A 13,172-nucleotide genomic window follows, 5' to 3' on the forward strand; every position below is an offset into this window, starting at 1 on the left:
TACAGCACACTGTCCCTCAGAGTTACAGCACACTATCCCTCGGAGTTACAGCGCACTGTCGCTCGTAGATACAGCGCACTGTCCCTCAGAGTTACAGCACACTACACTTCGGAGTTACAGCACACTGCCCATCAGAGTTACAACACACTGCCCTTCAGACTTACAGCACACTGTCCCTCAGAGTTACAGCACACTGCCCATCAGAGTTACAGCACACTGCCCATCAGAGTTACAGCACACTGCCCATCAGAGTTACAGCACACTGTCCCTCAGAGTTACAGCGCACTATCCCTCAGAGTTACAGCACACTGCCCATCAGAGTTACAGCACACTGCCCATCAGAGTTACAGCACACTGCCCATCAGAGTTACAACACACTGTCCCTCAGAGTTACAGCACACTGTCCCTCAGAGTTACAGCACACTGTCCATCAGAGTTACAGCAGCCTATCCCTCAGAGTTACATTTTCTCTCAGAGTTACAGCACGCTGCCCATCAGAGTTGCAGCGCACTGTCCCTCCGAATTACAGCACACTTTCCCTCAGAGCTACAGCACACTGCTGCTCAGAGTTACAGGACACTTTCCCTCAGAGAGCACACTGCTGCTCAGAGTTACAGCACTTTGCCGCTGAGAGTGACAGCATGCTATCCCTTGGAGTTACAGCACACTGCCCCTCAGAGTTATAGGGTACTGTCCCTCATAATTACAGCGCACTGTCCCTCGGAGTTACAGTGCACTATCCCTCGGAGTTAAAGCACACTGTCCCTCAGAGTTACAGCACGCTGCCGATCGGAGTTACAACACACTGTCCCTTAGAGTTACAGCACACTATCCCTCAGAGTTACACCACACTGTCCCTCGGAGTTACAGCGCACTGTCCCTCTGAGCCCTCTGAGTTAAACCAAAGCATCCCTCGGGATTACAGCGCATTGTCCCTCGGAATTTAAGCAAAGCCTCCCTCAGAGTTACAGCAAAGCGTCCCTCAGAGTTACAGCAAAGTATCCCTTGGAGTTAAACAATCTGCCCCTCAGGGTTACAGCACAATGTCCCTCAGAGTTATAGCTGACTGTTTCCACAGTTAGAATCTCCCTCAAAGTTACAGCAGACTGTTACTTGGAGTTACAGCTCACTGTCCCCCGAAGTTGTAGCACACTGGCCCTCAGAGTTACAGCTCACTGTCCCTCAGAGTTTCAGCACATTGCCCATCTGAGTTACAGCACACTGTCCCTCAGAGTTACAGCACACTGCCCATCGTAGTTACAGCACACTGCCCATCGTAGTTACAGCACACTGTCCCTCAGAGTTACAGCACACTATCCCTCAGAGTTACAGCACACTGCCGATCGGAGTTACAACACACCGTCCCTTAGAGTTACAGCACACTATCCCTCAGAGTTATACTGCACTCTCCCTCAGAGTTACAGCGCACTGTCCCTCAGAGTTATCCCGCACTCTCCCTCGGAGTTACAGCGCACTGTCCCTCTGAGCCCTCTGAGTTAAACCAAAGCATCCCTCGGGATTACAGTACACTGTCCCTCGGAATTTAAGCAAAGCCTCCCTCAGAGTTACAGCAAAGCGTCCCTTGGAGTTACAACAATCTGCCCCTCAGGGTTACAGCACACTGTCCATCAGAGTTATAGCTGACTGTTCCCAGAGTTAGAATCTCCCTCAAAAGTTACAGCAGACTGTTCCTTTGAGTTACGGCACATTTTCCCTCATATTTACACTGTTCTTCGTAGTTTGAGCACACTGTTTCTCAGAGTGACACAATGTCTCGGAGTTACACTATACCTCGGAGTTACAGCACACTGCCCCTCAGAGTTACAGCACACTATCCCTCGCAGTTACAGCACACTGTCCTTTGGTTTGCAGCACACTATCCTTCAGAGTTACAGCATTGGAGTTACAACGCACTGTCACTCGGAGTTACAGCACAGTGCCCATCGGAGTTAAAGCAGACTGTCCATCGGAATTACAATACACTGTTCCTCAGAGTTACAGCACACAGCTGATTGGAGCTACAGCACACTGCCCATCGGCGTTAGAGACCACCGTCCCTCACAGTTACAGCACACTGTCCCTCAGAGTTACAGCACACTGTCCATTCGACTTACAACACATTGTCCCTAGGACTTACAGCACACTGTACCTCGGAATTACAGCACACTGCCTCTCAGAGTTACAGCACACTGTCCTTCAGAGTTCAAGCATGCTGTCCCTCAGAGTTACAGCACAATTCCTGTCAGATTTACACCAGACCGTCCATCGGAATTACAGCACGCTGTTCCTCTGAGTTACAGCACATGGCCAATCGGAGCTACAGCACACTGCCCATCGGAGTTAGAGCACACCGTCCCTCACAGTTACAGCACGCTGTCCATTCGACTTACAGTACACTTTCCCTTGGCGTTACTGCACACTGCCCCTCAGGGTTACAGTACACTGTCCGTCGGCATTACACTGTCGCTCAGAGTTACATTGTCCCTCAGCGTTACGGCACACTGCCAATCACAGTTGCAGCACACTGTCCCTCAGAGTTACAGTACATTATTCCTTAGAGTTACATTGTCCCTCAGAGTTATAGCTGATTGTTCCCAGATTTTCACTTTCCCTCAAAGTTACGGCACACTGTCCATTCGACTTACAACACATTGTCCCTAGGACTTACAGCACATTTTCCCTCGGAATTACAGTGTCCTTTGAAGTTAGAGCACACTGTTTCTTGCCTTGACACTATGCCTTGAAGTTACACTGTACCTCGGAGTCACAGCATGCTCTTCCTCAGAGTTACAATGTCCCTCAGAGTTACCAATGCTGTTACTCAGAGTTACAAAGTCCCTCAGAGTTACAGACGGTATTTCTCTGAGTTACACTGTCCCTCAGAGGTACAGACGTTTATCCTTGGAGCTACTCTGTCCCTTGTAGTTGCACTGTCCCTCAGAGCTCCAACACCCGGTCTCTCAGGGTTACAGTACACTGTATCTCAGAGTTACATTGTCTCTTGGAGTTACTGCACACTGTCTCTGGGAGTTATACTGTATCTTGGATTTATAGCAAACTGACCCTCAGAATTACATATCTCTTGGAGCAACAGCAAAATGTCCCTTGGGCTCCCCAGAGTTACACTGTCACTCAGAGTTACAGCTAATTGTCCACAGAGTTACACTCTCCCTCAACGTTACAGCACACCGTCCATCGGAGTTTCACTGTCCCTCGGAATTACACTGTCCTTTAGAGTTACAGCACACTGTTCCTTCGGAGTTACACTATCCCGCGGAGTTCCTTTGTACCTCAGAGTTACAGCACACTGCTTCTTGGAGTTACACCGTTCCTCGGATTTGCAGCGTATTGTCTCTTGGGGTTACACTGTCCCTCGGAGTTACACTGTACTTCGGAGTTACAGCACACTGCTTATTGGAGTTACACTGTGCCTCGGAGTTATAGTACACTGTCCCCTGGAGTTACACAGTCCCTCAAGTGTTACAGCACACTGTTCCTAGGACTTATACCATCCCTCGGAGTTACAGTGCGCTGTTCCTTGGAGTTATAATATACTGTCCCCTGGAGTTGCACTGTCCCTCAGAGTTTCAGCACACTGTCCTTGGGAGTTAGAGTGCACTGACCTTCAGAGTTGGACACTCCCTCAGAGTTACAGCACAATGTCCTTTGGCCTTACACAAGCCCTCAATGTTACAGTGTCCTGCTGAGTTTTGCTCTCCCTTAGAGTTGCACTGCCCCTCCTAGTTGCAACATGCTCATTCAGAGTTGCAATACACTGCCCATGTTTGTATAATTAGCAATGATAGGCTTCAATTTAGGATTCTCAGTAAGAGAGTGAGGAGAGAAGTTAAGAATAATGTTTTCATGTAATGGGTTGTTGGAATGTCGAATGTTTTGCCATGGCAATTGATTGAGTCAGAGACCATTGCATCTCTTAGGGAAGCATTGAATAAATATTTGAAGCAACAGTTGGATGGAACAGGAAAGTGCATTTAATTTTGGAATTCTGTGGCAAACAGTTGACTTAAGTGTTGGCTTTGAGCGAGCTGTGTCAATTCCCGACAGCCCTGAAGAGTGTAACGTTCTCCGCAATTGTAACACCAATTCCAAATATTTTACCTTCACTTCAAAAACAGAGTGAATTAATTTTCCACATGGGCCCCAAATGTTAGTTGAAAATTCAGGGATAAACTACCTATGAAAGTGTCTGGAGTTCACCTCTGATGAACCATTCAGGGACTATTAACACAGATTTTCAAAAAACAGACTCCCAATTGGGGAGTGAACTGATATCCTCAAATTGTCTGTGAAATGTGTTTCAAGAGGGTGGGGGGATGGTAAGGATATTGCCAGATGATGGCCTCTTACTGATTGATATGTACTTACAGGGCAGCAGAAGAGTGGAATGAAGTCCCAGAGCCTTTCAGTGCAAGTTACTACAGGAGGAGCCTGGACAACACTGGTTTCCTCTTCCATGCACCGTACAGGGAACGTATGTGTCCTGCATGTTTGAGTCGTGTTCTAAAGGAGACATTTGCACATCTCCTCACATTTGTTAAAATAAAAGCAAAATACTGCAGATGCTGGAAATTTGAAATACAAACAGAAAGTGCTGAAAACACTCAGCAGATTTGGCAGCATCTGTAGAGAGAGAAACAAGAGGCCTGGATTTACACCATGACGGAGAAGCTCTCCACCGTGGCGAAAAACACAGAAATAGCCGAAATTTTTAAGGCCCACCCCCGAACCTAGCATTTCCTATCTGGACTCGAGATAGGGTTTGCGCCTCCGTGACTTGCGGAGGCAGCTGGCCATTTAAATCACCATCTGCCCCCACTGAAGTGGGATTTTGAAAGAACAAGAGCATAGATTCCAGAGCGTGCAGATTAGAACAGATAAGAGGAAGTCTGTGCTTGGTGGATTCACTTGGATAGCCAGGGTATCCCTTTGGATAGGGTCCTGGCATACCTTTGGGAGAGGTAAGGCACCCTTTGGGAGAGGTAAGGCACCCTTTGGGAGAGGTAAGGCACCCTTTGGGAGAGGTAATGCACCCTTTGGGAGAGGTAAGGCACCCTTTGGGAGAGGTAATGCACCCCTTGGGAGAGGTAATGCACCCTTTGGGAGAGGTAAGGCACCCTTTGGGAGAGGTAATGCGCCCTTTGGGAGAGGTAAGGCACCCTTTGGGAGAGGTAAGGCACCCTTTGGGATTGTCAAGAGTGAACATGATTATGCACCTTTTACACACAAACCCATTGGCACAGACAAACTGTCAAAGAGCTGTAAAATAGCTGTCCAGCTGTCAAGGTACTGTCTAGCTGTCAAGGAACGATAAAAGAGCTTTCCAGCTGTCAAGGAACTGTCCAGCAGCCAAGGAGCTGTAAAAGAGCTGTCCAGCTGTCACAGAACTGTCCAGCTCTCATTGAAACTGTCAAGCTGTCAAAGAACTATGACTCATTCTCAGTTGCAGAGGCTAGTTTCTATCCCTCTATCTATACTGTCCCATACTACAACTACATTCCTTTTCACTCCCAACACTTGAATGACTCCCTGCAACATGGCACCATGGTCAGTTTGCTCATCCTCTCTGCAATCCCTGCTCTCATCCACACAAGTTGCAAGAACTTCGAACTTGTTGAACAATTGCAAGGGCTGTGGCTCCACCAGTGCTACATTCTGGATCCCTTACCTGCCTCGCTCATAATCACACTATCCTGTCCCTGACCATGGAAAAAATCTGAAGTACCTGGCTTAAAGAGTGCAACTGCTTCCTGGAACAAAGTATTCAGGTAACTTCCCCCTCCCTGATGCACCACAGTGTCCGAAACCCAGACTCAGCTCATCAACTTGGAGCCTAAGTTTCTTGAGCTGCAGGCACTTACTGCAGATGTGATTGCTGTGGATCGCACTGGTGTCTACCAGCTCCCATATGCTACAGCTGCAACACATCACATACCCTCCCAACTTTATTATGTTTAATTTAGCTAATCAGGTTTCAAGTTTAGAAATATCATTGTCTGTAGTTTAATTAGTTAAGCTAGAACTGTAATGCAATACTTATATCTGCCCAGTGCCAGTTTAAACTACTGCCCACGTTTTCAAGGGGTGAAATCTTAAAAGCTCACTAAATGTCACCAACCTGCTCACCTAATTAAAGCCTTGAACACTCATCAACTTCTGGAGACTGAAAAAAAAGATATAAAAACCAGCACCTCCTTTGCCCCTGCACCAAATTCCAAAGTTAGTACTCGTACCTCATCACAATCAGGCCCCGACACATTCTGTGCTCCCACACTGTCTTTGGAGTTCAGAAGATTGAGAGTTGATCTTCATAAAACATATAAGATTCTGAGGTGGCTTGACAGGGTGGATGCTGAGAGGATGTTTCCTCTCATGGGGGAATTTAGAACTAAGGCCTGAATTTTTCCCTCATCGGGTACGTGTGGTCAGCGGGCCTGGGAGCCTCAGGGAGCTGCAGACTTGCAAATAATAAAATAAAGCACTAAAAAGCTGCAAAAAAGGTCCATGCATCACAACCAAACACCTGAAAGCATACCTCATAAAAATGCTGTCTCCAGATTTGTTTTTATTTCCTAATGGAGATTTCATTCCACCATTGGATGAAGTTTCATCAAAAATGTAAAGGCCACCTGGCCAATTTGCCCATCTGCCAACCATAAGGTCGGATGGGCCATGAAAAATTGCAATCGTTCTGCTAATGGCCTAATTGTCGGCGTGCTTCCAACTGCCACGCGTGCCTACCAAGCGAAATATCGTGAGTGCGCGATGACGTCAGGATGCTCGCCCAGTGTCAACTTGTGCAATTTTATGCCCAATCAGGTCGGGCGTGCGCCCACCTGTGGAACATAAAATTCTACCCTAGGGGTTCAGTTTAAAAATAAGGGGTCTCCAATTTAAGACGGAGATGAGGAGGAATTTCTTCTCTCAGAGGGTGTTAGTCGTGGGAATTTTCTTCCTGAGAGAGCAATGGAGGTTGTGTCATTGAATATATTGAAAGCTGAGTTGGATAGATTTTTGAACTACAAGGGAGTCAAGGTTATGGGGACAGATGGGCAAGTGAAGTTGAGGCCACAATCAGATCAGCCATAATGTTATTGAATGGTGGAGCAGGCTCAAGGGGCTGAATGGCCTACTCCTGCTCCTTTATTTTACGTCATTATGACACCGATTTAAGTTGAATGGAAAAGGAACCAAAGACAACATGAAGAAAAACATTTTTTATGCAGCGAGTGGTTGAGATCTGGAATGCAGTGTCTAAGAATATGGTGGAGGGAGGTTCAGTTGAGGCTGTCAAAGGGGAATTGAATAATTGATAATTATCTGAAGAGAAAACAAATTCAGGGCCATGGGGAAAGGTGAGGAAGTGCAACTGAGTTGTTCTTGCAGGGGGCCATATCTATTCTATGATTCTTCAGGGATGAGAATTTTAAAATTAGACATAGTCAAATTGTGAACTGTTGTATGAATGTGTCTGTGTGTGGTGTGCAGATGTGTCTGTTTGTGTTGTGGAGGTGTGTCTGTTTGTGTTGTGGATATGTACCTGTCTGGTGTGCACATGTGTCTGTGTGTTTTGTGCACGTGCCTGTGTGTGCTGTGCAAATGTGTCTACATGTGTTGTAAGGGTGTGTCTTGTGTGTGTTGTGGAGATGTGTCTGTGTGTGTTGTGGAGATGTGCCTGTGTGTGTTGTGGTGATGTGTCTGTGTGTGTTGTGGCGATGTGTCTGTGTGTGTTGTACAGATGTGTCTGCATGAGTTGTGGAGATGTGTCTGTGTGTTTTGTACGGATGTGTCTGTATGTTGTGCGGATGTGCCTGTTTGTGTTCTGAAGATGTGTTTGTGTTGTGTAAATGTGTCTGTGTGTGTTTTGGAGATATATGTGTGTGTGCTGTGGAGATGTGTCTGTGTGAGTTGTGGAGATGGGTCTGTGTGATGTGCAGATGTGTCTGTGTGTGTTGAGCGGATATGTCTGTGTACATTGTGGAGATGAGTCTGTGTGTGCTGTGGAGATGGGTCTGTGTGGTGTTGTGGAGATGTGTCTGTGTGTGTTGTGGAGCTATATCTGTGTACTGTGGAGGTGGGTCTGTGTGTTTTCTGGAAATGTGTCTGTGTGTGGTGTGGATATGTGTGTGTGCGTTGTGGAAATATATATGTGTTTGGTGTGCAGGTGTGTCTGCACATGTTGTGCAGATGTGACTGTGTGTGCTGCAGAGATGTGTCTGTGTGTGCTGTAGAGATGTGTCTGTGTGTGGTGTGGAGATGTATATGTGTGTTGTGGAAATGTGTCTGCTTGTGCCATGGAGTTGGGTCTGTGTGTGTTGTGTGGTTGTGTCTGTGTGCGTTGTGTGGTTGTGTCTGTGCGCGTTGTGTGGTCGTGTCTGTGCGTTGTGTGTGTGCGTTGTGCGGTTGTGTCTGTGCGTTGTGCAGTTGTGTCTGTGTGTTGAACGGATGTGGCTGTGTGCGTTGTATTATTCTTTGAATTGTGGGTATTTAGGGGGCTAAAGCATCTTGATTCTCCTCAGGGATATTTTAAATGTGCCCAATATTTGTGGGCACCGTTTTGCTTTGAGAAACCCAGTGCATTTGTCAACCATGTTTCTGTTTCCTTAGCTGATCCTGTCAAGTTAAATCACAGCATGAACAAGTTGTAACTTTGTGTTCTAATTGATCCTCAGCAAATAGCATGGTTGACACAGATCTGATGAACAACAGCATTGGGATTCTGGTGAGTGCTGCTGTGGACCTTCGCATCTATGGGAAGTCCCTGAAACCTGCAGGTAGGCCAATCTCTTCCACACTCATCCAGTCACAGTCCAGTCACATTCTCCCCAGATTATCCAACTTTGCAGGATTGAGTCCCTAATTAAATATTCTCCTACTCGGTGTGTTTTTTTTAGTGGTTGGAGTGAAGTTGGACTATGAAGCGTGGGTGTCAAAGTTTAAAATTCTAGCCAGTAACCAGACGAACCGAGATCAGATGGAACCACGCAAGGTAACACCATGAGGTTCAATATTTGTGGGGCTGGCCATTCCAGCCAGAGCAGCATATAATTGGCAATTAATAGAGACATCATCAGACACAAGATAGAGAATAGTATGTGTATGTGTCAATGATGTCCTTATACTGACACCTTGCTCAATTATCACTTTGATATAACTGAATGACTTGCTAACCATTTCAGAGGGCAATTACATGTCAACCACATTGCTTTGTGTTATGTGCATGTTTGCACATGTGAATTTACCTATCTCTGTGTGTGTTATGGGGATGTTATGTGTGTGCATTGAGATTTATTTGTTCTTTCAACTAACACCCTGCTCTGTTATGTGTGTGTGTGTGTGTGTGTGTGTCTCCATGTGTCTTTGTGCACGTGTGTGTGTCTGTGTGCGTGTCTGCGTGCGTGTTGTGTGTCTATGTGTCTGTGTGTGTGTGTTTTTGTGTGTGTGAGTGAGTGATGGTCCTTCTGCTGACACTCTGCCCTATTGGTTTAATACAACTGAATGGCTTGTTTGGCCATTTCAGAGGGAGATTAAGTGTCAACCATATTTGTCTGTGTGTTGTGCCTGTTTTGTACATGTGTGAATTGGTATCCATGTGTGATTTTTAGGGTGCATGTGTATGCCTGTGTTTTGGGATGTATATATATTTTTGTAATCACTCATGGGATATGGGCTGGCAAAGACATCATTCACCACCCACTTCTAATTGCATGCATGTGAATTTATCTATCTGTATACAGTATTTTGGGGATGTATGTGTTTGCATGTATGTTTTGTGGGGCTGTCCATCTGTGCGTGTTTGGATGTATGTGTGTTTTATTAATTCCTTCAGAGAAGTGGGTATCGCTGGTGAGGCCAGCGTTCAGTGCCAATCCCTAACTGCCCTTGAGAAGGTGGTTGTGAGCCCCCATCTTGAATACAACTGAGTGGCATACAAGGCCTTTTCAGAGGGAAATTAAGAAGCAATAGCTTAGCTGTGAGTCTGGAGTTGCATGTAGACCAGACCAGGTAAGGGTGGCAGATTTTATTCCCTAAAGGGCATTTGTGAACCGGATGGGTTTTTACAACAATCGGATAGTTTTATGGTCACTATTACCAATACCAACATTTTATTGAAGATTTATTTAATTAATCGAATCTAAATTCCCCAGTTGCCATAATAGAACTTTTACTCATGCCTCCTGAACATCAGTCCAGGCCTTTGGATTACTAGCCCAGTAACATAACCATTTTGCTCCTGAACCCAATGTGTTTTGGGATGTATGTGTCTGTGTGTATGTGTTGGAATCTATATGTGCATATTTATTGGGATTTATGGGTCAGTGAATGTAGGTGTTGGGATGTATGTGATCCTTATACTGACCCCCTGCCCTGTTGTTGGACAATGTGTATGTCAGTGGCAGAGTTTATACTGATCCCCTTCCCTGTTGTTGGACAGTGTGTGTGTCAGTGGCAGAGTTTATACTGATCCCCTTCGCTGTTGTTGGACAGTGTGTGTGTCAGTGGCAGAGTTTATACTGATCCCCTTCCCTGTTGTTGGACAGTGTGTGTGTCAGTGGCAGAGTTTATACTGATCCCCTTCCCTGTTGTTGGACAGTGTGTGTGTCAGTGGCAGAGTTTATACTGATCCCCTTCCCTGTTGTTGGACAGTGTGTGTGTCAGTGGCAGAGTTTATACTGACCTCCTGCCCTGTATTGGACAGTTTGTGTGTCAGTGACAGAGTTTATACTGACCTCCTGCCCTGTATTGGACAGTTTGTGTGTCAGTGACAGAGTTTATACTGACCCCCTTCCCTGTTGTTGGACAGTGTGTGTGTCAGTGGCAGAGTTTATACTGATCCCCTTCCCTGTTGTTGGACAGTGTGTGTGTCAGTGACAGACTTTATACTGACCTCCTGCCCTGTTATTGGACAGTGTGTGTCAGTGGCAGAGTTTATATTGACCCCCTGCCCTGTATTGGACAGTGTGTGTCAGTGGCAGAGTTTATATTGACCCCCTGCCCTGTATTGGACAGTGTGTGTGTCAGTGGCAGAGTTTATATTGACCCCCTGCCCTGTATTGGACAGTGTGTGTGTCAGTGGCAGAGTTTATATTGACCCCCTGCCCTGTATTGGACAGTGTGTATGTCAATGGCAGAGTTTGTACTGATCCCCTGCCTTGTTATTGGACAGTGTGTGTGTCAGTGGCAGAGTCTGTACTGATCCCCTGCCTTGTTATTGGACAGTGTGTGTGTCAGTGGCAGAGTCTATACTGATCCCCTGCCTTGTTATTGGACAATGTGTGTGTCAGTGGCAGAGTCTGTACTGATCCCCTGCCTTGTTATTGGACAATGTGTGTGTCAGTGGCAGAGTTTATACTGAGCGCCCCTCCCCCCACCTGCCCTGTATTGGACAGTGCATTCCCTGACTCCCTATGCACTGTTCTGCTGATGTTTCTTTTCTTCATAGCATTATTTACTGTGTAAGCATTGTTTGGGTCTGATTCAATCCTGCCAGGATTTGTTGATATGAAAGGTTGAAGCTGTTAGTTCCCAGGTGCTATGAAACATGCTGTGATAGTGACCACAGGTATGGTCCATGTAAGTGCAGCCAGAGAAATAAATTGACTTGCTCTTATGTTTTTTTTGCACAGTGCATGCCATCTTCGGACTGTGAGATGGACTGTGACGTTAACAGTGAGGTGGGTATGAGGAGCCTTTGACTCTAAATTGTTGGTACAATCCTTGTAACTGGAAACACAGAGTTAGATTACAGCCAGCAAAGTTTTAGAGGAGATCAGTTTATGCAGGGGCAGCTGTTGTTTGATGTTTTAAGGAGGCTAACGGACAGCATCTGAGGTTCATTTCCCTGCTCTATTCCCAGTAAGCTGATCTCAAACAGACTGGCAGTCTGGCTGGTTTCAGTTGATCTTAATGCCCAGAGTTCAAGGAGGGAAAAATCAGCTCCTGACTGCTCCCAATGATTCTCAGTGGCTGTTGTATGTGGGGTGTTGTTTGAGGACAGTATTAAACAAGCTTGTGATTTCTTGTGTCTAACATTTGCACGGTTGACCGCACCAGCCACCTTTAACATCTTCCACTGTCATCCAGCTGGGTGGGACCGCACTCATATGGTTCTATTTTTATCTATCTAATTACAGCCAGAGAATTACTTGCAATGGCTTCTCTTCCTGCAGCCTCATCATTACCTCTGGTCACCAAAGGATTTACTCTTGGTCCTCCTACATGCTGCCCCTGAACTTGTATCTTTCTCTAGCTTCTCTCCTATTTTCTCTCATGTCATCTCTGAGCTCATGAGACCTACCTCCTGCTCTCTCAACCCTATTCCCACTAAACTGCTAACTACCCAACTTCTTTTTGTGGCACCCATGTTAGCTGATATTGTTAATAGTTATCTCTGCTCAGTTACTATCCTTACTCCTTCATATCTGCTGCCATCACCCCTCTCCTCAAAAATTAACCCTTGAACCCCTCTACCCTTGCAATTATTGCCCTATCTTCAACTTCCCTTTCCTTTCCAAACACTTTGAACACTTTATTGCCTCCCAAATCCATACGCGCCTTTCCCAGAACTCCATGTCTGAACCACTCAGTTGCCAAAAGCACTAAAATGGCTGTTATCAAAGTCACAAATAACATCCTATGTGACTGTGACAAAGGTAAACATTCCTTCCTCATTCTTCTTGACCTGTCTGCAGCCTTTGACACAGCTGATCACACCAATCGCCTCCAATGCCTCTCCATTGTTTTCCAGTTGGGTGGAACTGCTCTCACCTAGTTCCATTCATACTAACATACAAACATACGAATTAGGAGCATGTGTAGGCCACTCAGCCCTTGGAGCCTACTCCACCATTCAATAAGATCATGGCTGATCTGACTAACCTCATGCCCACCCAGGATATCCTTTTACCCCCTTGTTTACCATAAGTCAATCTACCTCTATCTTGAAAACATACAAAGACTCTGCTTCCACTGCCTTTTGAGGAAGAGAGTTCCAAAGACTCAGTACCCTTTGAGAGAAAAAATTTCTCCTCATCTCTTTCTTAAATGGGCAACCCCTTATTTTCAAACAGTGACCCCTAGTTCTAGATTCATATCTATCTAATTGTAGTCAGAGTATTGCTTGCAACAGCTACGCTTTCCATTCCCACATAGTT

General features: G+C 46.0%; 1 protein-coding gene across 1 annotated transcript in view; it reads left to right on the forward strand.

The window, feature by feature from the left end:
- cacna2d2a (calcium channel, voltage-dependent, alpha 2/delta subunit 2a) overlaps window positions 1-13,172 on the forward strand; it is a 758,554-nt gene that overhangs the window by 684,997 nt on the left and 60,385 nt on the right. Inside the window, exons 26-29 of the mRNA XM_041191642.1 lie at window positions 4,389-4,492; window positions 8,691-8,792; window positions 8,913-9,007; window positions 11,646-11,693. Of these exons, the coding sequence (XP_041047576.1) occupies window positions 4,389-4,492; window positions 8,691-8,792; window positions 8,913-9,007; window positions 11,646-11,693 (349 nt within the window). The remainder of the gene's footprint in view (window positions 1-4,388; window positions 4,493-8,690; window positions 8,793-8,912; window positions 9,008-11,645; window positions 11,694-13,172) is intronic.

The sequence above is a fragment of the Carcharodon carcharias genome, chromosome 7, assembly GCF_017639515.1.
Source record: "Carcharodon carcharias isolate sCarCar2 chromosome 7, sCarCar2.pri, whole genome shotgun sequence".
NCBI classification, from domain to species: domain Eukaryota; kingdom Metazoa; phylum Chordata; class Chondrichthyes; order Lamniformes; family Lamnidae; genus Carcharodon; species Carcharodon carcharias.